The 27,702-nt window shown below is 37.2% G+C and overlaps 1 protein-coding gene across 2 annotated transcripts; it reads right to left on the reverse strand.

Moving 5' to 3' along the window:
• Nucleotides 1-2,124: 2,124 nt before the first annotated feature.
• Nucleotides 2,125-27,702, reverse strand: PGAP1 (post-GPI attachment to proteins inositol deacylase 1). Of its 2 annotated transcripts, none has more exons than XM_053982075.1 (27): nt 27,599-27,702; nt 23,349-23,502; nt 20,701-20,876; nt 19,889-20,060; nt 18,646-18,806; nt 17,022-17,074; nt 16,779-16,845; nt 15,629-15,734; nt 15,020-15,075; nt 14,820-14,903; nt 13,949-13,998; nt 12,357-12,408; nt 12,060-12,137; nt 11,076-11,151; nt 10,735-10,808; nt 10,597-10,648; nt 9,851-9,917; nt 8,873-8,981; nt 8,495-8,533; nt 7,352-7,445; nt 6,605-6,695; nt 6,193-6,390; nt 5,834-5,966; nt 5,389-5,439; nt 5,005-5,228; nt 4,560-4,664; nt 2,125-3,750 (listed from the first exon to the last, which is right to left on the reverse strand). In XM_053982075.1, exons 1-27 carry the CDS (start codon nt 27,659-27,661, stop codon nt 3,612-3,614), a joined length of 2,724 nt encoding a protein of 907 aa, XP_053838050.1. In that variant the 5' UTR covers nt 27,662-27,702; the 3' UTR covers nt 2,125-3,611. The 2 variants fall into 2 exon arrangements, with proteins under 2 accessions (XP_053838050.1, XP_053838051.1); XM_053982076.1 differs by lacking the exon at nt 27,599-27,702 and adding an exon at nt 27,436-27,503.

The raw sequence follows: 27,702 nt of genomic DNA on the forward strand, positions 1-27,702 counted from the left end.
AATTACTATTAATGAATGATTTGCTACACGAATCAGTTTACTCAAAACCCAAATCAGGGCAGAACTCTAAATGTCAGAAATAATATTAACTTAAATTCCAGTTACTGCAGGTTTCTTGGAAATAAAACATACAAAGAAACCTCCCACCAAAACCCCCAAACCAATCCTCGTTCAACAGGATGCTAAAATCTGACCCACTGCAACTTTTAAATCACAACTAAGAATATTAGCTTTGGACAATATTAATTCACTCAGTTCCCAGGTACATTTGGCAATTCCAGTGAAGAGGTGAGTTTTTCCTTATCAGACACATAAAGACTTTCTATGAAGTGTTAGCTACACATGTCATTGCAGCATGATGAGACTGTGAGAAACACATTTGATGACATCAAGCAGAAAAGATTATAGACTTCCAGAGTAATTTCAGGGTGTGAAGCTATCACCAAAAGCTTCTCATTAAATCTCTCCCTGTCAAAGAAAGATTCTGCTGTACCAAAAGTTAGTGGCATTTAGTATTTTAAGTTCTTACCCTGTTTCCTCATTGTTTCTGATAGTTTATAAAAAATGATATTAGCTCCACATAAATAGTTCTTATTTTGAATGCATCCTGAGGTCTAAACTCTTACAATTTGTGCCCTGATCTCCTCCCACATAGTCTAGATAATCTAAAATTTGAAGAAGAAAGTGGAATTTTAATGTAATTAAAGGTAGTAAGAGACATTCTAATGTATTTGACAAAAGCTGTTTTATAAATGCAGCCCACTCATAATAAAGGATATTTCAGTAATATTTACATCTCCTTATATATATGCAATTAACAGTGTATATATATATATAGGGTTATCCTATGTTTCTGCTGAAATGATAACTGAACAGTGGCAGAACTACAGATTCACCTAAGAGAAGCTTCTTGTCCAAAAGTAACAACAAACAATCATTGTATTTTACCTGAAAAACAATCTCATACTGTTAAAAAAATCTAGTTATTTTCAGAATGACAAGTAGGATAATTCATCCTCTCTTAGAATGGGATGAATTCTAAGACTTGTTCCAATCCTATTACCATCCATTGATTGTATGGCAAATCTAATTGGGATTAGACTCCTAATCCGGCAAACAGCTGAAGTTGTCCAGTCCACGATCACTGCATGATCCAGACACCATCCCTGACAACAGTTTAAATCTATTAAATGGCACACAAGGCATTTCAATTCAAAATAGGAGTAAGACTTCCCCTCCTTTCCCCAGTAAAGCTAAACCATCTCTGAGAAAAGGGAGTGTTGAGGGAGATGTAAAAAACTCTTGTCATCTGGGATCTCAGGCTCAGGATTATACCTATTCCTACCTCCAACTTGAAAATCAGGCAGGAAAATACACAAGATACCGGAACCCACTTTAGGAAGAGTGCTAACAATCATCAATAGAACTCCAGCTAAAAAAAAAAATCATTAAATAAAAAAAAAAAAAAATTGGTATTATCCTATGCTGCTGTAATTCAGTAGGTTTCACTTTATGACATATTTTGAAAGCTATCAAATATTGAGTCTGTTTAATTTCCAACAGTTCCAACAAATGGATTCATGCAGAAAGAGCCTGTTAAGGTGGCAAAACAAAATCAAAAGTAAAATAGAGTAGTAAGCCAAATGGACCACGAAAGTCAAGGAAAACTATCTTCCACAGAAATCAGATCCTGCATATTTCACAGCCCTTTGCCAGCTCTAAAGCAGTTCTGCCACCATCTTTCATTCACAGCCATTTGCAAGTACAACAACTCTATTCTTCTATGTCTGAACAGCAATTTCTCATTTAACCAACTGGTGCATTTAGCTACAAGTACATTAAATCACACAAATTATCTTATATACATATACTGTAGCATACATTTGATTAGAAAATATCAAGATATAATCTATTCAAATAACTTTTCTGATTTACAAACACTATATATAATCTAACCTTCTATTTTGAAAAAGTTAAGACTAGAATACCAGCACATTGATTACTGATAACAGTGACAGTGGTTTGCCTAACTACAATACCCTTATACTCAGTTACAGCACTTTTAATGACTTACTAATAAGTTGAACTGCTGACATGGATAGAAGCAAACAAAACACATGTGGCTTTCTTCATGTTTGTCCTTTATTTTGGAAAGTCACTGTGTGAATTGAGTCTTTCCAGCCAGCTCAAAGGAATTGACCCTAACAACACATTAGAAATAACTGAGGCACTTTAGGCAAGATTATTAAGATATGATGGAATTAATGGGTCAGGCTGGCTGTACTACTGTATCAAGAGTATACTTGATTGACTGAGAGCAGCAGATTTCCTCTTGGTATTCCTACAAGATGATTGAGCTGGTCTAGTATTTCTAGATGAAGGTAACAGGTATCTCAGACATAGCAGAGACAGCTAACACAGAAGCAAGTAGTAAGCTCATCTCTACACAGAATCAATACATCATTTAAACCTAAGGACTGCTGAGATTTCTTCTGTTGGCAAAACACACGCCCAGGGGACAGAATTCCTTACACATAGCTATTGTAGGCTTTATTATAAATGGCAGTCACTGTAGCATCTAGGCACTAAGATAAAATTTATACAGAGCTAATAATTATGGTCAGTATTTCCCACTATTACCGAGTTTGCCCACATGCAGAAGTTAGCACTGTATGGCAGGATAGGATTTTGCAGGGTTGTAACTATTCCATATTCATTTATGTATTGGCATTTATTAGGAGATGGTTGATTCTCTGTTTACAATAGGAAAAAAGCCTGCCTTGTCTACTTAGAAAGAGTGCAGCAACTGCACTGTTAACTCACACCATATCTCAACGTTTGCTAGCTTCTACATATGGACAAAGTCCAAGGATTAATTTCAAAATTCCAGAGAAAACTGACAATGTTTTAAAACAACATTACAGCAAATTGTTTATGAATCTGCTGGTATCCTTCCTGAATAGAAAGCTACGTAGAATACTGTTGTCTTCTCACTCTCACAAAAAGTAAAATGTGTAAGACTTGCAATAATCTCACAAATGTTCAACTCACACTGATTGAACAAATGATTTGATAGAAATAACAGTTCTATATAAGCAGTACATTCTAGTTTGTCTAGACACAAATGTGGCAGCTTTTGAATTTAACATAAAGTAATTCAAAGTATACTTGGCTGTGTGGTTTTTGTGATAGTCACAGTGTGCTTGAAATGTATTGAGTTTTAACCAGCATACTTTAGACCTGCAAGAGATGCAAGTTCAGAACACAGACACAGCATGGCACAGTGAATAAAAAATGTCTGTTTTCACAAAGCAGTACAGTGAAATACCAAAATGTCTACAAGGCAGAGTATTGAGATGTTGCACTGGTATGAGTCATGTACTTATACACAGTTAAATCACTCCATTTTCAGAGACATGAAATAAACACCAGGAAAAGTTTTCTAAGCAACATGAATAAAACCATGAATTTTTGTAAAGTATTCACAGTTCTGTCCTCTTTCCCACATAATGTAAACTACTGATCATATTAATTTAGGCATTTCTGTGTTGCAATTTTTCCCATCTCCAGTGTTAAGTTTCTAGGGTGCATTGTCCTATATAGAATGAACATTACACAAAACAGCACAGCACATGTAGAAGAAGAGAAAAGGTTACAAAGTGTGGGACTCTGTATAAATGCATTCGTCCAAAGGCCAGCATTGCAACAGACAAAGGGAGTGGAACTTTGGCTGCAATCTTCAAGAGTTTACTGTAAGAATAGAAAGAAGAAAAATTATCATTTTGTAGCCACATATGCAGAAAGCATGCAAATGCCATATTTCATTTTCCTTTGCAAAGTGATTTATATTTCAAGATTTTGTTAATCTTTAAAACTGAACAACTAGGTCTAATATACCATAAAAATTGATGCATAAGGAAGAGAAATTATTCAAAAATGTTAATGTCATTACAAATATTAATTTAGAAATTTGTTCTCTGTAACATAGGAAGACTTAATTGTTTAGATCACTTGAGATAACAGGTACTGATCAAGAGGATAAATGACATTCATTACTGTTGTCATTCATGAGGCACTGACTAATTTCATATCTCAACAAGAAATAATTCTGTCAGCAAAACCAAGTTCTCAGAACTTCTTAATCCAGTAGAGTACACATTATATTTCTACTCCCATAAGGGAAGCTACAAGAACATAACTATAATACTGTAGAATTCCCTTTTCCTTGTACTTGTCTGACAATAATTGCTCAATGTATTTGGATTCTGTGACACTTGAAAGGATTCAATGAATCATGAGTTAAAAAGTCACATTTCAAGAAATTGTTATGCAGCCAATTGCTTAGACAGCACATACTTCATTTATTTCCATGTGGCAAATACAGGGGATTTTTTCCTCTTAACTGAACTAGAGTTTGCACACATTTTAGCTCATCTTTTAGACTTAACCATATGAATCTCTATAGAGGCTGAACAATTACAGCATAAATTAAGTTTTACCACACAAATGGTAATTCACAAACAAGCAGGAAAGCAAAACTAGAGATTGGGCTACAGTACCTTGATTTCACTTCAGAAGTACTTGAATTCATTAGAATTTCTAAGATGCATATGAGGATAATAGCTGTGGATCTACAGGGATCAGGATCAAGTCTAACACTGTACCTGCAAAGAAATTGTTTAAAAATCCCATCACTTCTAAACTAGGCTGCCAAATAATATCCATGTGCTGATGACAAAAAACATACATGAAATCTATATGGCAGCCCTGCCTGATTTTAAACCCCTTCTGAAACATTACTTTCTTCAACAGATCACCAATTCACTTAACACCTATTTACACCACAATACAAACCAGACAGGACAGAGAAAACAATTATAATTAACAGAAGTCTTTAAAACTGTAAGGTAACTAATAATGTAAAGAATCAAACATTTATAATTTTTATTATCTTCAACGGTTCCTGTAACTTTCTTCCACCTTAGTGTCAATTTAAAAATTTACCTGAGATTTTTTAACCAATAGATTAAAGATGGCAAGTTGAGCAGCACAATCCACGTGAATAAATTAAGGACTGTAATGTGCATCTTAAGACTGTTAACAGCTTCAGCAAGTGTTTTACTGTTGGAAGGAGACTGTGTTGCTTCTGGAATGCTGTCCACTAAACTCTGGGCTTTGACTGTGTGTGTACTGGAGTTCTGTGAAGTTTCTTTTGAGTGGCCTGAATCCTGGAAATGAAAGACAGAAGTCACAAAACCGTGCACAGGTTTGTAAGAACCCACGCTGGGGAAAGAGGAGGGGAAAAATATCCTAACTGTATCACACCAGCTGTGATTTAGGAAGAAAATCTGCAATTTATGCCTCAAAAAGCCACCAAAACAGACTCACCCTGTTGTGCATGTTTTGCTCTGCTCTTACAGTTACATGCAGTTTTATAACCTGTAAGACAAGCAGTTGTTTGTTTAGTAAGGATTCTTCACACAAAAGCTGTAGTATAGGAAAAGAAATTGAGGAGTCCTTACTCTTCAAGGGAGCTGTTAGTCTTTGTTTTTATAATATTGCCTAGCTATAAGTTAAAATTTTCAATTATCTACGTTGTTGTAGTGGGCATGTGGGACCACACATTTCTTTGTAAGATGCATTAACAAAAGAAGAAGAAAAACTCTATGAGATATCTACACTGATAAATTAGAAATACCTGTTTCAAGCATAATAACTTTCTTTTATGTATGAAAAAGGGTAATTTGGACTTTTGCTTTTAACTTGGGGTTAATTCAAAGCACCTAAAATTTTCAATTCAGTTACAAATACAAAATGTTTACCCTTTCAGTACCTTGAACAAGTATTGAAGATAAATAATGAGTACAGCAAATGCACCACAAGTGGTCCAGCTAACCAAAGCAAGAGATATCATCCCACAGAGTCTGCTGGGTGTAATCAACTTATCTTTCTGGAGTTCAGTAGGTCTAAAAAAGAAAAATCCAGAAACAAAACTCCTGTTGTACTTCTTCCCAGACATAAATTTCTGCTTGCTTTCAAACCCAGATGCCTAAAATCATGTATAAATTCCATCTGCCCAGAATTCAATCTTGCCCGAGCATTCACACAGAAGCAAACAAACAAAAAAACCCCAAATTGTCAGGGTCAAAGTCATCTAGAAGAGCATAATTATATAGCATCACGTTGTTTTACCTAATCAGAGTTAACCATAATGAAGAGAAGAGTCTCAGAGATGTAGAGAAAAATACTCCACTCCAGTAGGCAATGCCTGTCCCAAAAAGAAATAGAATCAGGGACACAAGGGGGAACCATGCATCCTGACTACTCAGTACAGCAGCATCCACCTCTGGTAGTGACAGTGATTCCCATATCTCTCTAAACCAGTTAAACCTGCCAAAAACATGAAAGCAGTATTATTTATCACTTCCAATTGCTCTTACAGTTAGATATCTATCATCTATTCCTTCTATTACAGTCTTTCAAGCAAAGTAACAGTCAGGTGTTTACAGTGACTACAAATAAAATAATACTCCTCCCCAGCAACAGTTTTACTGAAACTTCTGCTTTGGAAACTGCTTTAAACAAATAAATGATGCAAACTCACCCCTGCAGAAACACAACAATGCTTATAAGAGGTTCTACTTTGTAGGGCTTTGCTGCCCTAACTAGTTCGAGGGAGAAGTCTGAACACTGGCCTAGGATCGAGAACAGAGAACATCTGTAGTTACTGTCATGAACTTCAACAAACATCATCCACAACAAAATATAAATTCAGACAATGATGAGTTGACTTGAAAACAAGATAACCATCTCTTGTATGAGTACTGCAAGGCTGCATATTTTACCACCAAGGCCCTTCTCCACTGGGTCGCCCACATTAAGGCAATATGGCACATGAGCTCCTAGAGACATTGTGGAGTTTGTTACAAACACCCCCTGACTTGTAACAACAATGCATTTTGTCTGAAGACATGACAGCATAACAAAGCTGCAATGCAAATCTCATCTTCCTGCAAGAAATAGTGTTTCCTGCACGTTAACAATACATTTTAAACTTTTACATGTACTTTTAAGTAGATTTTTGGTAATTCTAAACTACTGTGCAACACCGATATTTCACAGAGAAGGGACTGCAAATTAAAATAATAAAGATTTTGCTACAACACAACCTTGAAGAACTACCAGCTAAGAAAAAAATAAAAAAGAACACAGATCCAAGTATTTCTATAAGTTGAATGATATTTAGCTTGAAAAATTCACATCTAGCTAGTCTTTCATCAGTAAACTCAATAAGCAATTTCTTTAAAAACACTTGTGACAGAGAAAAATATACAGATTTTTAGAAAGCTACCTGTTGATCTCAATGTGCTCAGTTGTCCTCCATAAGTAAGAAGAATATTAGAAACAATATAGACTGGAAAAGCACCAGCATGGAACCTTACTATCTGAAAGACAATGATAATGGGATAACTTCATTTCTATCTATAAAAAATATATTTTAAAAACACATACACAAATATATAATGAAGCCAGAATGATAATGAGATTAGAAAATCTTTCTTGAAAGATCCAGTTTCTCATTTTAATGCATATTTAATAATCTCCAATAGCAATTAATGTTATAGATGGAAAAGACTAGAATCTCTCATAAGCAGCTGATGAAACAGGTTTGGATAAATGATCAAATTAGAAACAAATGGGGTTTTTTCCAGTCAAGAAAAGTATGAAAAAAATCAAGTATCACATTTCAGTAAAGTAAGTTTAAAACAATTTAAAAGCCACTTTCCAAGCGAAATCTGAATACAGTTTTATATGCTTTTAGGCAAAGAACTTTTGGAAGCAATTACATGCAAGTATTAATTGGCTTCCACTCTCCCAAGTCATGATTAATATACCAAGAGCCTATAAATTCTTGTAAAATAACAACAAAATGAAAAATCCTTGCTCTAAATGTATACATTCACATAGAGAATCTTGCCAGTTTTATTCCAGCACTATGCTTAGGTGCTTGTAAATTAATTACTCTTTAGATCCAGAGAACTGCAGATGGCCAGTCTATTTTTACTGATCCCCATGTCGAAATGTATTCTTCATTGATAACCAAAGAAGATTTCTTGAAAAGGAGCATATGGACCTGCTTAGGCTTTTTCCCCCAATTTAATTGATGCCAAATGTATTTTAAAGTTTTAACACCACTGACTCATCAGGCAAGAAAGTTAAAGTGACCTACAGATATTGAGCTCACCAAAAAGCCACATACTCCACATTTACAGCAGCTCTTTAGAGCTAGAGAGCTTTTCTGCTCTGAGGACTGGGGCCTGACATCCATCCGGGAGAAATCCTTGCCAAGGGAAAAAGTTGCAAAATGATCATTGAATAGTGCTCCTCTTGGCATTAAGGAGGAACCTGATGTACCACAGTAGGAAGGGAGGAAGTAAAAATTTCTATAGATGCTACTGACATAAAAAAACCATTTAGTATTAGTTTTTCTTACTTGCCCAAGAACCTGTAGAAGTGATGTCTTCAGAATTACCTTGAAAAAAAAATTGTTTCATTAAATGGTAAGCGTAAGTACAAAATACTTTAATTTTTAAGAAGTAAACTTAAACAGCAATCCCACAACTAAAATGTACAACACCTTGCTATTGACAATTAAAAGCAAATGCTTTAAAGTTTTAGAGTCCAACTTTCAGTACTAACCCATCTGTTGTAAAATACTTGTAACACACACTACATGTTAAAAAGGCCAAACACCCACCTTTAGATTTGCTTCGTATTTATTTAGATTAATTAGCTATGGTTTAAAAGACTGAATTATGCAAAAATTATCCAGCAATGCAAACTAGCAATAAAATAAAACTGTTTTACTCACTTCATACTGACAGTCTGGGGAAGAGTAGATGTTTAACTCTGGAAGGCTGCTGTCACTGTGAGGCTGAGCAATATGCAGTTTGGCAGAAATCTCAGCAAGAGATGGAACTCTGAAACAGCAACTTACACGGTCACTGCTGTCTTTATAACCAAGCAGAAAAACCAAACGTGTCTCAGTCTTCAACAAGTGCACATAAAGCAGATCTACCACACTAAGTATCACCTCAAGCTGTGAGCAAAATGGTGTAAGGAACTTGTTTATCCTGTCACAAAGAACTAGGTAACATCCTCAGTTCCCTCTCCTCTGAACTATCCTGGGACATGGCCCTAAGGAAAGCAGACAAGTTCAGAGAACACACTGCCTAACAGAGCATGCAAATATAGTGAGTGCCAGAACAGGAAAGAACATATCCTCAAGAATACAATCCAGTTTCCTGCAAGTATTATGCTGCTGGAAAACACAGGGGGCTGGAAATTGTGAGGTATCCTTCAGACTTATAAAATAAACTAGAAATACAGTTTTCAACCATCTGAAATACAGTCAGGTTGTTCAACTTCATAAGTGACAAATATATTTCAAGCTGTATCATTTGATTTTGTCAGGACTATGCTGCTGAAGCAAACATAGGGCTGCTATATATTCCAAACCCTGGATTCCAGGACGAAGCCAGCATTCAGAGCAGCCACAGTTCTCCACTCATGAGAAGGTGACTATCCTGAGAATTTCAGACCAGCATATCTGACTTCTTTTACAGGAAAATTAGTGAGAACCATTAAGCAAACAATTAGTAGGTATTCTTATTCTAGAAAAAGTCAAAACATCTTTGTCAACAAGGGCAGAAAGCTAAATGAGGAAAAGATACAGAGACCAAACACTTAAGACTGGAGAAACTGTCTCACATGAGAAATATTACCACAACAGGATGCAAATATTCTTCAAAAAACATATAAAAAAGTTTTTAATTGTTAAAGTCCTTACTTCGCTACAGTTATTGAGTCTTCATATGACCAGGGGATATGAAGTCTGTAAACACTTGGTTTTCTTTCTGAAATGGAACAGCATTAAAAAATATAAACTTAACTAAGAACCAGATGTGGCAACTGTGTCTCTAAAAACTACAGGGCCAGTAAAACAAAGGTGGCACACAGATCATTACACAGAATCTCTGGGCTTGCAGTTACATTGCAATGCAGATCAGAGCAGTTAGTAGCAAAATGTTTAAACTCAGGCTATTACAGGACAAGACAACGAGACATAAATGTTTAAAAGGAAGAACAGTTTTGAGAAGAGTTCTGCTTTTCAATATGAAACAAAACCTCAGTCGAATAAAATTCATCACTTTCTTTTTGTTTGAAACAGGGTCCTTTAGCAACCCATCCTGTTTAAGCTTATGTAGCTCAACATTCAAATTTGAGTCCCGTTATCAGCAAATACAAATCCTAGCCAAATGTGCTTTACTCAAGAAACACTTTCAATATAAGGCAGAATCCTGATGGAAATTCAACTTCCCTTTGCTGGGAAATAAGAAAAACAAACATTAAAGGACTAATTCCTCATTTTCGTTGATCCATCCTTCTTAAAGTGGGAAGTGAGTGATATTAGCAGACATATTTGAACAGATTATAACAGCAATGCCTAAACTCCATTGCATGAGAAGATTTTAGTTTCTACAAATTTTCAACAATTTGTTTTATAAATTTGTACTTTAGAAGACTTCTATTTACCTTTGAGTGACTGGCAGTGACTGTCTATATAAATTTTGAAAGCTTGATATATCTAGAACACAAAAAAATAGAATTCACTCACTTTTCTCCAGACAAACAGTGGTTATATTACCTTAAAAACTTAAGTAGCATTCTTACTTGGTTGAAGTGCTGGAGCTGTACATTGTAAAGTAATCCAGTTGAATTTAAAAGAATTTTGCTTGAAGAAAACCCTGTAAAGGATTTTCACTTATTAGATAAAATTATCTGAGAACGCACTACATTTTCAGATTATTTCTTTTCCAGGAGAATGACATAATTTCATATCTGTTAGTCTAAACCCCATGTTTCTCATTTCTATGTTACTAACAAAAGCAGTGTTAGCTTCAGTGAAAAACAACCCCCAAAAACCTCCTGACCTGACAATTTTAGGCAAATTTATTATCCAAAGGTTAGTTATGTTAGTTTTCCATTTTTTCCAAAAGCAATGTTATACTTACCAAATGAAAAAAGATGTGTTACAGGGAGCTGGACTGTTCTGGAATCCTCTTTGAAGAATTCACAGCCCAAAGTATACTGCAATTGAGGATATTAAAAACAGATCTAAACCCAAGCACAAGACTAGAAAGCCTTTGTACTTGCCAAATTACATTTCCCAAGTGAGCTCTCCTTTATCTTTGCTTACCCTGAACATTGTGCATTACTAATTTCACTGCAAGATGCCTCTGTCACAACTATCTGAAGATACACTCAGAGAAGAACATCACACTCATTTGTGCTGTGAATAGCTTCTTGGATCATGGATTAATATATCAGACACTCAGAGACTGTATTTGTGTCACAGAAAGCAATGTCAGATCTGATTAGAATGGAAATTCCAATTCAGTAGTCTGCCATTTCCAGGACTAACTGGAAAGGTCTGCCAGATCCAGAAGGGCAGTACACTAAGCCTTCAAATATCCCTCTCAATGGGATCCTGAGAACCCTGGATGCAAAGACATCCATCTCATTTGTGAGATTAAAACTGTTAAACTCTGCACAACTTGGTCTACTACATCATTTGTGGTTTAAGAGCTTGCAGAGATATCTGACTTATGCTTCCCAGAATCCAGGTGTGGTGCCTTCAATTAGCTGTATTCTCTGCTAACCTGGGTAAGAGAAATGACTGTTCAAAGGTATGAACATTCAGGAAAACAACCAGAGTATTAAGAAGAACAAGGAAGATTACCATTAGAATCTCCAACAAGAACTCTAAGAACTGATTTGAGAAATGTGGCTTTGTACATGTTTCAAGTGCTGTTCACGCCTTATTGTTTGGTATTTTATAAAAGTGTTTCTGAGCTTACAGAAACTGCTTTCAAACCACACTACACTGTGGGGTCTATGGTTTCTCAAAGTAACTTAGCACATATTTAATATACTTCCTTTTCCTCTTGTCACAGAATACACTAAGCAAGCAATTTCTGAATGTTGTATTTTTTTACCTTATTGCCAACTGCAGGTGGTACCTGAATGACAATGTGGGACAAAGAAGGATAGTCCAGAAGTTTCAGCATTACAACCTTAAAAAGAAAGGAAAAAAGAAAAAGAAAGAAGTAGCAAAGCCATTACTGAACATACCCCTTAGCTTGCCCCTTGCCAGTTCCTAGTTGTCTACCTCTTGTACCCTTTTCCTGTGAAATACAACCTGCTCCAATGCTCCAAACAGAACAGATCCTTCCTCTACGACTTGCAACCACCCCCTGAAGCACCTCTCCCTCCTACAAGTTAGGTACACTTACCTTGGTGGTTGGAAGTAACTCAGCTCTCCAGGATAAATCAACAGCTTCCAGGCTGTAAAAATTCATGCACATTAAAGGATAAGCATGCTCATTATGCAGGCCCAGCATTATGGCAGTGGATTAATTTATCAGCTTCTCTCTCTCTCTCTCTCTGAATTAACATTTTAAATTGAGAAGAAATTTGGGTGCACTGCTACCACAGTAATTTATCAAACTGCAGTAATTTCAGATAGTGCAAATCTTATTTGTGCAAAACCAAGCCAAGCAAAGCTCCAACTCTCTCATACAGAAAACCTGCAGCATGTATTAGCCAAGCAGCTCAGACACAAAATGAAAACTTTTCATGAGCTAAAACTGCACTAGCATTGAATTACCATGCAGTTTTATTAACATCTGTTAAACATCAAAACCACAATTTTTTCTATGAAAATATCTAAAACAGAGCATATAAATAAAAACAACTGTTAGCTGTTAAAGAGTTTGCAGCAGTTCTAAAACGTATTCACAGAACTGCAACATATTCATTTGGCCACTTCAGGTTTTGATTTTTTGAATACCAGAATACTGCTGTTTCTCTAAATAGTGTTCATGACCTCAGGACAATCCACAGCCAACTATTGTTAGATGAGGTTTTAGTAGCAGTCCTGAACTAGTAACGTGCACTTCATGCCGATCAAAGGTTCTACAAAGGAGTAACAGCCAACTTCTTGGATCAGGAAAAAGTAATTGTGACATTTGGATATCTGCTGGAGGCAAGACTCTGGCTATACACCTCAGTGATTCCAGAACAGATAAAAACTCTGCTAGTTCAATTTTGCCTGGAAGCTTTCCCTAATTTGAAGGGTAGATTAAATTTACTTGGAGTTTATTTTACAAATTTAAGCTAAGACAATGTTTTAAATCTACTGTGTAATGACTGTCATAACAAATAAGCACTAAACCACACACCCTTCTAAATACTTTTCATATGACAGTAGCAAATTTGAAGAAAGAAAGAGATGCTTTAATCCACTCTTTTGAAGGCTCTGTGTGACATTAAATGTCTTTTGTCACAAGATTCTAAAGAAACAGAATGACAGGGTGGTTTGGGTTGAAAAGAACATTAAAAACCATCTACTTCCAACAACTCTGCCATGAACAGGGACACCCTCTCCTAGACCAGGTTACTCAGGACCCCATCTACCCTGGCCTGGAACATTTCCAGGGATGGAAATGTTCCAAACACCTCTATGGGGGAGCTGCTCTGATGCCTCACCACCCTCACAGTGAACAACTTCTCCCTAATACCCAGCCTAAACTTGCCCTGTCATTTTAAAGCCACGACCCCTTGTTGTGCCACCTCATGTCCTTGTGAAAGGTCCCTCTCCAGCTCTTGCTATGAAGGTCAAAAATACAGCTCCCTGAAGAAGAATATCATCTATTTTAAGAAAAGCTATTCTTTCCTGTTTTCCTGGGGATATAGAAAGCATGAATTATTTACAGTAACGATTTTACTTCCAATCCCTTCCTACCAAGGATAATTTATAGGCTTTAAATTCAAACACAGTCTCACAAAACCCTTTGAATAAAGAACAAGAACTGTTCATACTCACCACATTGATGAATTGGTGTTCATGCACCCATAAATCCAGCTACTTGTGTCCTGTAAAATCAGTACCATAAAATACTACATTAACAGTGTGTGATTGCATTTATAAATATATTAAAAATACTGATTACTTCAAACAATGCAAGGGTTAAAACTGATGAAAATTAAAGGACTGATATCATAATCTTGCAATTATAATTGCAAAGACAGAAAGGTGAAGCTTTAGAGTGAATGGTGGGGGTTTCTGGGAACCATTTTAAATAATGTCAGTTTGTATGAATAAATACAAGGTTAAGCAAACAAGCTTTCCTAATTTCTCTTTCAAAAATTTGGCTGAATGTATGTGTCTCAAGCTAAAAATACAAGAAATGCACATTATGGTCTTTCCTCTTCATAGGAGACAACTGAGATGGTGCTGTCTCCTCATCTGTCTTCCATTCACTTTCTCTGCTTAGTGAAAGATCTCTGTAGCCTTTCAGGTTCACTTATATTTTATTATGGGAAAGCAAACCTATGAACAGCTTTCCCAAATTAGAAGTATGGCAAAAACAGAGCAGCACTAAAAACAACTTCTTCCTTCCAAACCATCAATACAGAACTTCACTAAATTAAAGGACACAGTAATCTAGAGCTAACCTGAAGAGTCAGAAAGAAAACATTTGAGGTTCAGGTGGCATTGAAGGTTTCAGATCTTGAATACTAAGTGTGACATGCTAAAACAGGTAGTACCTCTGACATGCATTAGGCTGTGATTGTAAATGGATGGCAGCAATTTCAACAGCTGCTCATTAATTGTCTTAAAACTGCAGCAAATGGAAATTAAAAAGACACATCTTTACAAACGAACTCCAGACATTAAAGAAGTATTTTCTCACCAACATACTATTTTCACAGTAAACATGACTGTATGATATTCTGTGGCTTGCAAGAGGAAATGAGAAATATTTTCCATCAGAATCCTAAAATAAAAACCAACTCATTAGTAAAAAAAAAAAAAAAAACAACACAGAAACGCCCCCCAACAAAACGACCAAAACAAAAACATAAACACACAATGGGGAAAGAGATTACTTACATTGTAAACTGAGTAAGTCCATTTTGAGTCTTTGACTGTAATCCAATTGAAAGCTCCTAAAAATAAATATTTCAGTATGCTGCACTGCAGGAACAATTATTCTTAACTCCAAAATCTTGTATTTTACTGATCACCAAGGTCTTATCTCCTATCCATATATGGATGCAAACCTTATGTGCTTTAATCAACACTGAGGATTGCTACTGCTTACAATTACATGCAACAGTTATCATCAGTTACACAGGAAACAATAAAGCCCTAGGATCCTGTTACTAAATACTAATGGCAAAATAAAAACCCCATGGATCTTGAAACAAAATAAGACTGCCCTTTTGACATCCAGCAATTCCCAGTTTCTGAGATTTTCTACTGGATAACCTGGTGTAAATATGAATCCTCAGAATCCAAGCTATATAAAAGTGACAGACTTTTGCACCTACCCTTGTTAACCAATTTAATACCAAAATCAAATAAAAGCAGATTGCTTAGATCTAAAACCTAGTTTGTCTGCAGGAGGACAAAGTGTATTCTGAAACTTTGTTAGTGAGAAGATTAACCATTAACAAAGCAGTATTACTGAATCCTATTCAAAAGAAAACTGCTGCACACCTGTCAGGTGTGTAAAAGCTTCAGGATTTTCCTCAAACATCTTTGCAGGGTGTCTCACAAAGTGGTGATTCAGTACAGACATTCTCTTCTTTGGATCTTCAGTTATCTAAAACAAGAGCACATTATCAATTTTTTACCAATGTGTGTGATTTAAGATCATCTCGTGATCACAGCTAGCAATACAGTTTTGTGGGGGGAAGGCAGGAGAGATTGTTAGAAGACATTGAGCCCTTTCTGTTCTGAATTCAATGCTCTGAAATGCCATCAATAGTCAATCACTGCAATACAGAAAATCTACACATTATAAAGCACAGCCAAAACTTTCAGGAGTTTTACATTCTCACCAACTCATAACACCCGGAAACCATTCCATTAAACTTTCTTTACAGACACACATGCATTCTTCCTGAAATGACACTTAGGCCAGAGCTTAAGAAAAATTCTCACATTTAGGCTAATCTGAGTTCTCATATCCAGCTGTATAGCTACACTGTGATTCACTTTTGTTTGGGGTTGGGATTTCTCTTTGTTTGATCGGTTTGGTTTTGCTTTTTCCAAATAGGCCTTCCAGGACTAATTTTTATCTGTTCCACTTTCCAAAACTGTGGCCACTACAACTGATTTCTGAAAAGTTTTACCCTCTAGCACAGTCAGTGCTGCAAAACAACTGCACTGCTCTTTTTGTCTCTCTAAATCACACATTAAAGTAAGTACATGTGAAACATGTCCCAAACAGCCTCAGAAGGAACACCTGAAATCCTTCCTCCTCTGTGTCTTGGGCTCTGCTCTTATGCACACATTGAGACGCCAAATTCACAGCTACAGATCTAACAAAATTTGTTTATCCTGGTGCAAGATGAACTGGATCTGCTGCTTTGTGGAAGAAATCTTCAGCCCACAGCTCAGCCATAAAGCATCAAGCAGTCAATAATAAAAACTGAGCTAACACCTTGTTATTTCTGACTCTTTGGTCAAACAACACAAAGGGATTTTTCATTGACTGGTACAAAATGGAAACTACTTTCTCAGTGTGACTTAAAATAATCAAGAAAGAGCTCTCTCTAAAATAGGGAGATATCTCTCCTGATTAAACATTCTGGGATGGAAGAAGAAAGTGTGATGGGTAAATATAGAGATCGCATATACAGACCTGCCTTGTGTTTTCATCTATGAGATCAAAAAAAGCTCTAATGGTAGCCAGGATCAGTTCTTTGCACCTAGAAGACAGAGTAAGTAAAATTAAATCTAGGACGGAAAGATCCAGGGTGATAAAACTGGTCAGAATAAACTTCACCATAATATTAAACTGAAGTTAAATTATGGTAGAAAGTGATAACAGTGGAGAAGAGAGCTATGCAGAGTCAGTCAATTAACCTTTGTTCCATTATCTTACCACACTATGGAGAGATGGTCAGTTGAGGCCCAAGCTCTAGGCACAGCTGAGCTCTGTTCGGGTGAAGAAAATGGTTAAGCTTTTGTTAGTACTCAACATTCTACAATTATATAGAAAACTTTCCCCTCCTTATTTAAACATATTTGCACAATTATTAAAAAGAAAAGCCTTTATCTTAAGAGTTTCAGGGCTTAGGGTACAACAGAATGACTTCTTCAGTCAGCCATCTTGCAAGCGCTGAAGCACGTGCAAGGTGGAAATTATAAAACAAAATTACCCAACTGTCTATGGTAAATAGCAGAGACTAACGGTGAAAGGACAGAAAATGGAGAGGAGGAAACTTACCAAAAATTTCTTCAAAGACTGCTTCTATGACTAATCTTACTATTTTAATAACTGATCCTAGCACATGAGAATAGCGGCATGCCAATGAAAGCTGCTGTTGAGAAACCAAGGGCATCCTCAACATAAAGAACATCAGAACACCACAAAGAAAGACCTGGTCAGTCTGAAGCTATTACTTGCTTTAAATGGATTTTATGTATTACATTTTAGGGACTAACATTATCAAAAAAATCTCCCATAAATGGAGCTCATCAACCTATTGCTCAACATGAATCAAATAAACTATGAACTATTAATGCATCATTGGGAAGAAAAAAACAAACTGAACAATAACAACCACAACACAACCTCCAAAACAAACCAAACAAAAGCCAGAAAGAACTGGTACCACTAGTCAGGAAATTTCATGCAAAATTCTGGTCACCAACACTCAAGAGAAATGAAAGTAGAGCAGATGCAGAGAAGGGTTACTAGGACAAAGGGAATGCAGAGTTAATCCTCTTAGCCTAGCAGGATCCGAGCTGAGCCTATTTATAGACAGGCTTTCTGTACAACACACAGGGAGGTAAACACCGAGGGAATGACAGCTATTTCATGTAACATTTTAAGCAGATGTCAGAAGAAAGGCATTAAAAAACTGGCTTCTGCAGTAAATGGAAGTTGGAAATTACAAATTTGCCACCTCCTTGTGTTTTCCAGCTTCTCCATTGTCCATGTAGGGAACAAGTTGATGGAGAGGGGATGGAACAACAAACCTAAATACTTTCTGATGACCCTTGATTAATTTTGAAAGGATAGATGCCTCAAATAGCAGAAAATTGGACTTGATGATCCTCTACATCCTTTCTATTCCTGAATTCTTTGAGAAACAACAAATACAAAAAGAAGGTGCTATGCCAGAGCTCTCTTTTATAATAGAACACTCTACTGCTATACTACACATTCATCTTTCTCCATATACACACCTCTTCCAAAAACCTGGGGAAATAAAACCCGAGTTCTGGAACTGAAGAAGTGCAAGCAGGTGCTAAGAAGAAACAGTACCAAGTGATAGATGATTCCAGTCAGTGCCACACATACTCCTCCAGTGCAGGCTCATTTAGAGTACATCAACTATTTTTGATTTTATAACCATACAGTATCCATATAGTGTTTGAACATGCAGTATTTTCATATTGATTTACACTATGCTGCCCATATAGACACTGATACATGCATTACATTAATAACTATCTAACACAGTTCCATGCAAAACCAAAAAAACAGTTTGCTTTTTTACCACAACAGATAAGGCACTGTCATGTTGACTCAATCTTGGTAGAAAAGCCAGTCCTGAACGAACTTGGTAATCTCTGAATCCTCCCGCCACAGAAAGGGTAGTTAAATTTCTTAAATCTTGGGCCTTTAGAATCCAATGATTGTTTACAGCTGTATAAAAATCTATAAAATATATTAAAATCAATCACCATTTTCCCATAAGCCTATTTGATATACCAAAAAAAAAGCTATATAAACATTAACTAAAATGTTCTGTAAGCCCCCTGAGAGACATTTGAGCTCTGATTATCACTTTTGATTCATGTAAGAGAGGAAAATTATTGTTTTAACCCAAAGAGGTAGCAGTTAGGAAAGACAGATACATTTTCTGTATCAGCTGAGCACATATATTGTTAGGGTAGCAATCCATAGGTTTATTTGAAGGACAGACACAGATTTACTTGAAGTCCAGAAACAGTCAGTAAGGAAGAAGCACTGCACTGAAATCAATTGTAGGATGGAGAATTAATACAAGCACAAATAATCAAATTCAGTAGCTAAAGATAATCCATTCCTCTTGGGTGTCACAGAGAAAAATGAAAATTAATGTCTGTTCCCTTTCCTTCACCAATTCCCTCAGTATCTACATGTAACAGCACAATTATTACTAAACACATATTTAATCAGTATAGCTTAATCAAATCTAGTTTTTCAGGAAGTGTATAGTACATGAGTAATGATTATACTTTATTTTTATGCCACACTTATTTAGGTGAGGGAAAATATGATCTTTTTGTAAATATTTAAAATACGTTATGACATCTATATTTACATTCCCACCTCTACAACCTCTAGATATGAAAAACATTAAATTTAGCACCTTTTACAGAACTAATACTATCTCATTCGATAAAGATAAAAGTCATTGCAGAGGTCAAGTTTCAAAGAGGAGAAGGAAAAGAAAGAAAATACGTCATTCACTGGAAAGCTTACAAATTTAGTAACATGCCCTACAACTTATTAAATTACAAATTATTGAGAGCTCCAGGCCTCGCACAGAAACTCAAGTCCACATAATCCATTCTGTATGACACTTGACTTTCTCTGAGTGTCCTGGCACCCTCAACTACCTGAGTAACAAAGGAACAGTTCCATTACAGTAAATAAAGCAGTACATTTTGCTGTTGATTTGCAAGAATCTCCCCACTAAAGCTTGAGAGGATCAATAAAGAAATACCATGTGATTAGACAAATGCAATACTCACCAGTAAGATATTTGTCTAAAGGCATTACAGGTGCAACGTGAGGTGTGGCTTGTGTAATGAGCAGGTTTATAAGTTCAGGCTTAAAATTCTTCAGAGTGAGCAATGCTCTTGCAACAAGACCACCCATGGAATGCCCAACTATTGCTACACTGCTCGGTGCAAATTCTCGATCCTTCAGCAAAGAGCAATCAGACACATTAGAAACAGATTTGACATTGAACTATTCTTATCACCTGTAGATTTCCTCCCCCCTGGCTTCCCCCAAATTAACTTATGGTCTTTCAAGGACAACATGAATTAGCATCAACTTAACAAGCTTACAAACGGAATAAAAATTGACTTGCTATCTCATGAAAATGTGCTTAATGTGAAGTATCCAGCTCAAAAGGAAATACTGTGTAGCCTGTGCAAGTTTAGTAAACTTAAGCTGATTTTAATTTCTGGAACTTTTAGGAACAGAGGACATCAAAGAACTTTCCCAGAGAAAACTTGATGTAAGGCAATGAATACATATGAATATTTTAGTAAGTTACAGGCATTTACATGTCTACTAGAAAAAGATCCATTGTGCATAGAAGTATTTATTTAGAAACACAACACAGAACCTCCTTAAAGCTCTGTGATTTTCATAAGTACTAAAAATCCGTTAAAGAAAAGTACTTCTCTATTGCATTATTATCACCTTCTAATATCTAGACACGTTATAAAGTCTCCCTCCCCTACTCATCACTCTTCAGTTTTGCAGCAGGAAAGGCAGCCCAGAATTCCATTCCCAAATGGAAGTGCATTACTCAGCACGTGTCACTACTTACCTTGTACAACTTAAGAATTACTTTTATGCACTCATGCACAAACTTGGTCTGTCGTTGCAGGCTACCACCATACAATGCAACCAACTCCTCATTAAAGTTGACACTGAAGAAATTAAAATGATACTTGAAGTCAACATCTTCCGCTTTCCTAAGTGCAATGGAGCCAAGAGAACGTACTAGAAAAAAAACCACATCAATTAGAACAGTCCAACAGTCACTGCTCAGCATCACTTCAGCAGAAAAACATAAATACACAATCAATTAAGAAACAAATACATTAAATCCATTGTTCACCTCAAGTAATTTATAAGATCTTCTAAACCAAACCATTTCTTTTCAGCTTACTGCTGACAACAGAGATATTTTATGTCAGGAACAAATTTATACATGGACCATGTTCCTCCACCTTAAGGCTGCTTTTCTCATCTCATTTGCACCTTCTTAGTGCCTCCAGGAGAAGGCATTCTTGATTCCAACTGTAGAGACAGTCCTACTGCTAGGCTTTCCTAAAACTCCTTTGAAGGCCCTCAACTCTACGACAACATTCCCAAATACCACTAAGATAAGTATGGGGGATTGCAAAACCAAACCCTAAAACCTCAGGAGACAAAATGTTCACTTTACAAGGTCTTGCTTCTGACCTGTCTTCCCTGTCTAACCCTGGCTACTATTCAATATAGCCTTTTGTGTGCAGAATTGTCCCCATGTTTCCATGGAGACAATGCAGGATGGAAACATTAACAGCTGCAAATAAGAAGGCATGGTAGCAGAAGCAGAAAATAAAAAAGAAAGTCCCAAAAGTGCCTATATAAAACAACAAATGATGGTCATAAGCTCTGCCCAAATCCAGCACACAGGAGCAAGATTCTCCTAGGGTACAGGTTGAGAGAACGGCAGAACCCTCCTTCTCAGATCTTTTACTCAAAGTCTGAATTACGTACATTTTACAAATTTCTTTTTAGTGCCCATGAAAGATGATGAATTAATATTTCAGAAGTGCCCATAACACATCAAAAACTCCTGAAGGTGGGTTGTGAGTGAGCCTCTACTTTTAACTCAAAGGACAAGAGGAAATGGCCTTAAGTTGCACCAGGGGACATTTATATTGGATCTTAGGAAATGTTTCTTCTTCAAAAGGGTGGTCAGACATTGGAACTTGCTGCCCAAGGTAGTGGTGGAGTTGCCATCCCTGGAGGCATTTAAAACATGTGGCACTCAGGGACATGGCTTAGTGGTGAGCTAGGCAGTGCTGGGTTAATGCTTGCATTCCATGATGTTAAAGGTCCTTTCCAACGTGGTTCTATGAAAATAACAAAGGCGGTAGCAGCACCTGTCTTCATTGTTTATCCAATATGAATATATTTTAAAGAAGTGTAAAAATTATAATACCAACACTTTCTATGCTCATCTAGGCATCAGAATAAAACTGTGTTACCTCACAATAAATTCTGAACTAAGTAAGAATTAGTATGAATTAATTTTAACAAAAGTTTTGCAAAATGCATAGATGACGTATTGCCAGTCTCCCTAAATCCACTCCAAAAGGAACATGACTAAAATATTTATTGTTCCTATAGCATGTAGTACTTCTAGTCACCTAGTTAGTTTGTTCTTCAGATATTTCCTTTTGATTCCTAAAATGCCCTGAGAGTACCATTCTATTTCCTGCATAGTGATGTACTGCCGTGTGTTTAGAGACAGCATTAATTCACAGATTTGCAATATTTGATGCACAATCACAAAAGTCCATATGGCACCTCTCATAATCATTATGTTTATAATCTTGTTTGGATGCTATTGTGCCTGGAAGTCTGTATGAGTTTTCTGAAAGTACTAATTGGTAAAATATTTTACTGTTATAAGCTAAGCAAGTACATTCTCAAAAAACCCCAGCTCTCTAAAGATTTTCTGAAATCAGGTAATTTAATCAAGTTTAGTGCTAATATAAGGAAAAATTATCACAGTAAGAAATCAGGGCTCAGACTATGCTGGTTTTCCCCACACACATATCCATTTTCTAACATCATGAGAGTGTTATTTACTGTTTCAAAGCACATTTTAGGGAACAAAAATAACAGTCTGACAAACCCAGACTGGAAGGAATAGCAGGTACCAAAGTAAACATTGAAAACAAAACTTGATGTACCATTAGCTTTGGTATTCAGAAAAATAAAAATGCTTTAAAACATTAAAAGCATTTTAAGCATTAAGCATTTAAAGCATTAAAATGATTTAAAACTAGAGGGCAAGCTTACATGATGCTGATTTCTATAGCACATAATTCCTTTACATCACAGATAGCAGATGGTTCAGTTTCTCCTAATCAAATTCAGGTCGTGTTTTATTTGGCATTCATTGCACCAAACATTGTTCAAATCAAAACCAACTAGATGTTTGCAATCAAAAGTACAGCAAGGGTGCAGTGCTGCCAGAGGACAGCATAAACTGTACTGTTCCAGAGAAATATTACAGCTTAACCATTCAACTGATTTCAAACAAAAATCATGTATCCTGACTGTCTGGAATGAAACAGACTAATATGATCGACCATTATGATGCTGTCTGGTATTATTTCAAACAGAGAGCTACCAAATGCACAAATCTGAGTGCTTTTTTGTAACAAAGCTATAACTCAGCTAAACACTTACCTTGTTTGTAACTGCCAGCATTCCCAGGCAGAAAGAGAACTGGAATTCCTGTCAATAGGAGATTTTTGTTTTCTTCAGCATAGTTCCCTTCCCCATAGAGATACAGCTCATATGCTGGGTATCGTCTGGCTGTTTTCTTGGGTAATTTTATTTTCTATTGCAAAATTAAAAAGAAAACAAAGACCTTGTTTATAGAGTTACAGACAGGAAAATACACTGGCTATCCAGCCATTTAAATGATCTGGCATATGTGGCTGTAAATTACAGTCTAAAGAATAAAGAGTGAAAAACTGGGTTTGGCTTTAAAAAAGAACTAATTAAAAATGGAGTATCAAACAAACTGTTTAAGTAAGTATTACTGGGCATAATGAATGGCTGCAGTTACTTACTCTAAACAGTGATTACCTTCAACTAGCTTTGAAACAAACTGCAAATGAATGCAATTATGTATCTATCAAAGCTGCACATTTGTAAAGTAAATCCAGCCTTATAATACGGGGCAGGGAAAAGGAATTAAAAAAAAAAAAAAAGGCATGTCAAAACCCCACCAATTCTCCCAAGAGAGGAGAAGCTGAAACCAGAAACTGGGGCACAGGAGTGATGCTAACTATTCCTGATGCACCGGAATGGTTCTGGAACCCTTGCCAATGCCACGGATCTCAGCACAAGGATACAAACTAAACCTCGAGAGCAGTGGGATGTGGGTGACTGTCAGGTAACACCTGCTGCCTCAGGGGAAACCACAGATCTCGTGGGAATTCTCTTAGCTGATTTTTACAGAGATGTCACCTGCAGTGGGAGTTCAAAAAGCAGTTACCACCTCAATACAGCGCAGCAGAAAAAACAAACCCGTGGTCCTCTGAGGCTTTTTCTGTTTCTTTTTCAGAGCTGGGTTTGTGGTCTGACAAAACACCTGGTTCTGCAACAGCTCAAGGTCTAATGTACATGTCAGCTGTCACTTGACAACAACAAGTAACCCCCTAACCTAGCACACATCTGATTCACAGGATTAGGATCCCTAAAGAGAGAAGAACAAAATCTCTTTGATCCCAAGGGCTAGGTGAGGATTAATCTTACACCAGTAAGTCAATCTCTTAGAGTCATAAGGCACTGTCTTAATTAAATGTGTTCTTGTTTACTACTATCTTGGTTTGACACCTGCATATAGGTTGGTTGGTTTATAATTCTGAGTTTCTAAGATACAGATTTTTAAATTTTTTATGAGTGCAAATACACTTATTCCAATATTTGATTAATTATGTTAGAATCATGTAACAATTGACAGAAAAATAAGATAATACAAAGATACATGTATTAAGGTGTAATTTATATTTTAAGGAAACACTTTTACAGAACAAGGTCAAGACTAAACTCAATTTTGTATCAGAAATCTCCTGTAAAGTCTCTCTTAATTTCTTCCCTGAAATAGAAGCATCTTTAATTCAAATCATTTATTGTTTTCTCTCAGTTGCATCTACCATAAAGGTGATTTAGCTTTAATTCTGTGCCTCCACACTCCTTCCCTTCCCCTGTCCTTGTCTATCTCTCCTCAGGTAATGACTATTTTCTTTCCCCCTTGGCCTTCAAATTTTTTGGTATATTGGTTATTTGCAAACTATTTTCATGATGTTATATATATATATATATATATATATATATATAAAATCTCTATTCTATGAGATGTATCTATGTGTGTATATTATTTACAGTATTTTAATTATCTTGATTCATTAACACAGTGTGAGAGTGTGAGTTAAATTCTTTCACTGAGAACAAGAAAATTTAAGCTTCATTCAAGGCTTATATCTTCATCCTTTGGTCTTTTCCCTTTCTTTATCATCTTGCCTTTCCAACTTCACTGACCTCACTGTCCCATTCTCACTCCTTTCTGCTGCTCCTCTTGCAAAGGCTTCCAAAATAATGTGAAAAACCCTTCAGAAGTTCCCATTACTAAACTAAGAGTGCCATCAAGATGTACTTATATGACAGATCAAATCAACTGTTCATCCACAGAAACCTCCTTGCTCATTGTCTTCTCAAAAACTTTTGTGGAACATAAAATTAACATGCTGTTCTTCCCTGGGGCAATGTCAAACACAAAAACCCACACAACCCCTGAGAATTGTACTGTCAAAATACTGGGGGGTTGGGGTTTTTTTTGGTAAATCACAGTATTTAAATATTATAATAAAATGGCAATGTATAACTCCAAAGGAAAGAGACACTCATGTTCCATGACAGTGGGTTTAAACTGTGAATTCCCAAGACACTGCTTATGTAATCAGTTGTAGCAAGCTACAGCAACTTTTTACAATGTCAGTGCAGGCTCTGTTTTTCACCCTGGTTCCGTAAGAAACTAGGTTTATGTGAACAAGTCCTCATTACTAACTTCTGACTCTCTTGCCAAGTACAGCTGAACACGACAAGGGCAGGTTAAATTCAAACACTGCAATTCTAAAACTCATGCAAAAAAAGATGATCAATTACTAGGTTGACTGTGAGCTAACCCACACTGATAGGCACAAAAGAAATTAAACTTCTTGTTTAACTGCTCAAGCAGTTATTTGCTTTGTAATGTGATACCAATCCGGAAGCAAGAACAGGTACTTCCCACCCGAGACTCCCACCCCGGGATTTCCTAGTGAAGGCAGCACTACACACACAACAGACACCTCCAACAATGAAAAGCTACTTGTAAAGTACAATACCGTAGCAAACCCAAACGAATTCACAATTTGCCCCCCAGCCCAAAGTGCTGTTTCCTGCACAGTAAAAATGATTACACAGGAAACAGAAATTCCAGAGGGCAATACAGCCAGCTGTGACTTTATCTCCTGCATCTCCTGTGCACCTTTTAAGCCTTGCATCCCACCTAAAGCTGCCTGGAGTTTAAGCCATAATGAGTAAACACAAAAGATGAGGTGGCAGACAAGAGTTTCAGGCACCCGCCAATAACAACACATGGATTTTGCCAGTAACTTTCTGTTGGTTGGCTTCAGATTGAAGCTGAACTGGGTTCTGGCTGCCAGGAGATCTGAAAAGTTGCTGCTTAGTATTTAAGTACTTAAAACTGCTTAAACGAATTTGTTCTACAGCACTGACAAAACAATCCCTGTAGCCATACCAAGTTCCTCTTTTGTAGGCTAAGATGGCTATATCAAGGTTAGCAAATAAAGGTTAATAGATCCAAAAATTAATTTTCTGCTTCATTATGAATTTAAACACTGAAGTTTTGCTTTTGATCTTCTTTACTGTGTAAGCCAGCTTGCAACCTACTTCTGAACTGTGTTTTTTAGAATAACTACTATTTTTTCCAACATAAATTAGATCTCAGATAATGAAAAATGAAATGTTCAGAAGCCAACCAATTATGCTTTTAATAAGAGAGAAAATGCTGTAGTATTTACTACTATCAAAAAGAAAAATAGTTTTCTAGCAACTGCATGCTGCAGCATTAGCAGTGAACTTACAAATATGCATTTACATCCTTCCACTAATAAGCCAGAATAGTGTGTGGGAAATATCAGTTGCAGGAGCAGTCCTCTCTCGCAAACTGATACCGGGTTTTCAGAGAGACTTCTACAAGGCTGTTAGCAAAACAAGAGGGACCTCAGAAGGATTTACAAGCTCTCCCATGTATGTTCCGGGACACGCCACCTCCAAAGTGCTCACCGAGAAGACTCTGCACCACTGTTCAACACTTCCAGAAATACACTAATAATCAAAGCTCAGTTCTGCGTTTTGAGACACTGGCTACTTCACACTACGAAGTCATGAGAAGGGCCATGAAGTGCAAGGCTCGGCCTCCTGGGCACTGCCAGGGCTGGCACAGGAGCTGGCCCAGCCCCTTCCTCGGCCAACACCCGCGTGAGCTCCTGGGTTTCACAGAGCCACGCTAAGTCCAGGCACTGGCAGCTCCGGTCGCGGGCAGGTTTTGCACGGTGGCAGCACGAAACCCCGCTAGGTTACAGGTGGGCAGCTCTTCCGCCGCTCTCTCCCCGAGGGGCACCGCCGCACGACGCGGGCACAGCAGCGCGTCCTGCCGGCCCGGCCCCGCTCACGCCCCAGCTGCCCGCGCCCCGTTTACCGCTCTCCGCTCCAGCACGGCGCCGAACCCCGAGTTAGGGGCTGTTCTCCCTCCCCGCGGGAGCTGCGCCTCAGGCTCCCAGCTCCGGGCTCCGGCCGCGGCGGGGCGGGCGGCAACGCCCCGGGAGCGGCAGGTCCCACCTGTTACACCCCGCCGCACTCACCAGGTACTCGGGGTACTCGTACATGTAGGTCATGCTGCACCGGTTCTCCTCGTAGAGGAACATCACGTCCCGCACGCCCAGCAGCACCAGGGCCGCCAGCGCCC

This window comes from Vidua macroura, chromosome 7 (genome assembly GCF_024509145.1).
Source record: "Vidua macroura isolate BioBank_ID:100142 chromosome 7, ASM2450914v1, whole genome shotgun sequence".
Taxonomy (NCBI): domain Eukaryota; kingdom Metazoa; phylum Chordata; class Aves; order Passeriformes; family Viduidae; genus Vidua; species Vidua macroura.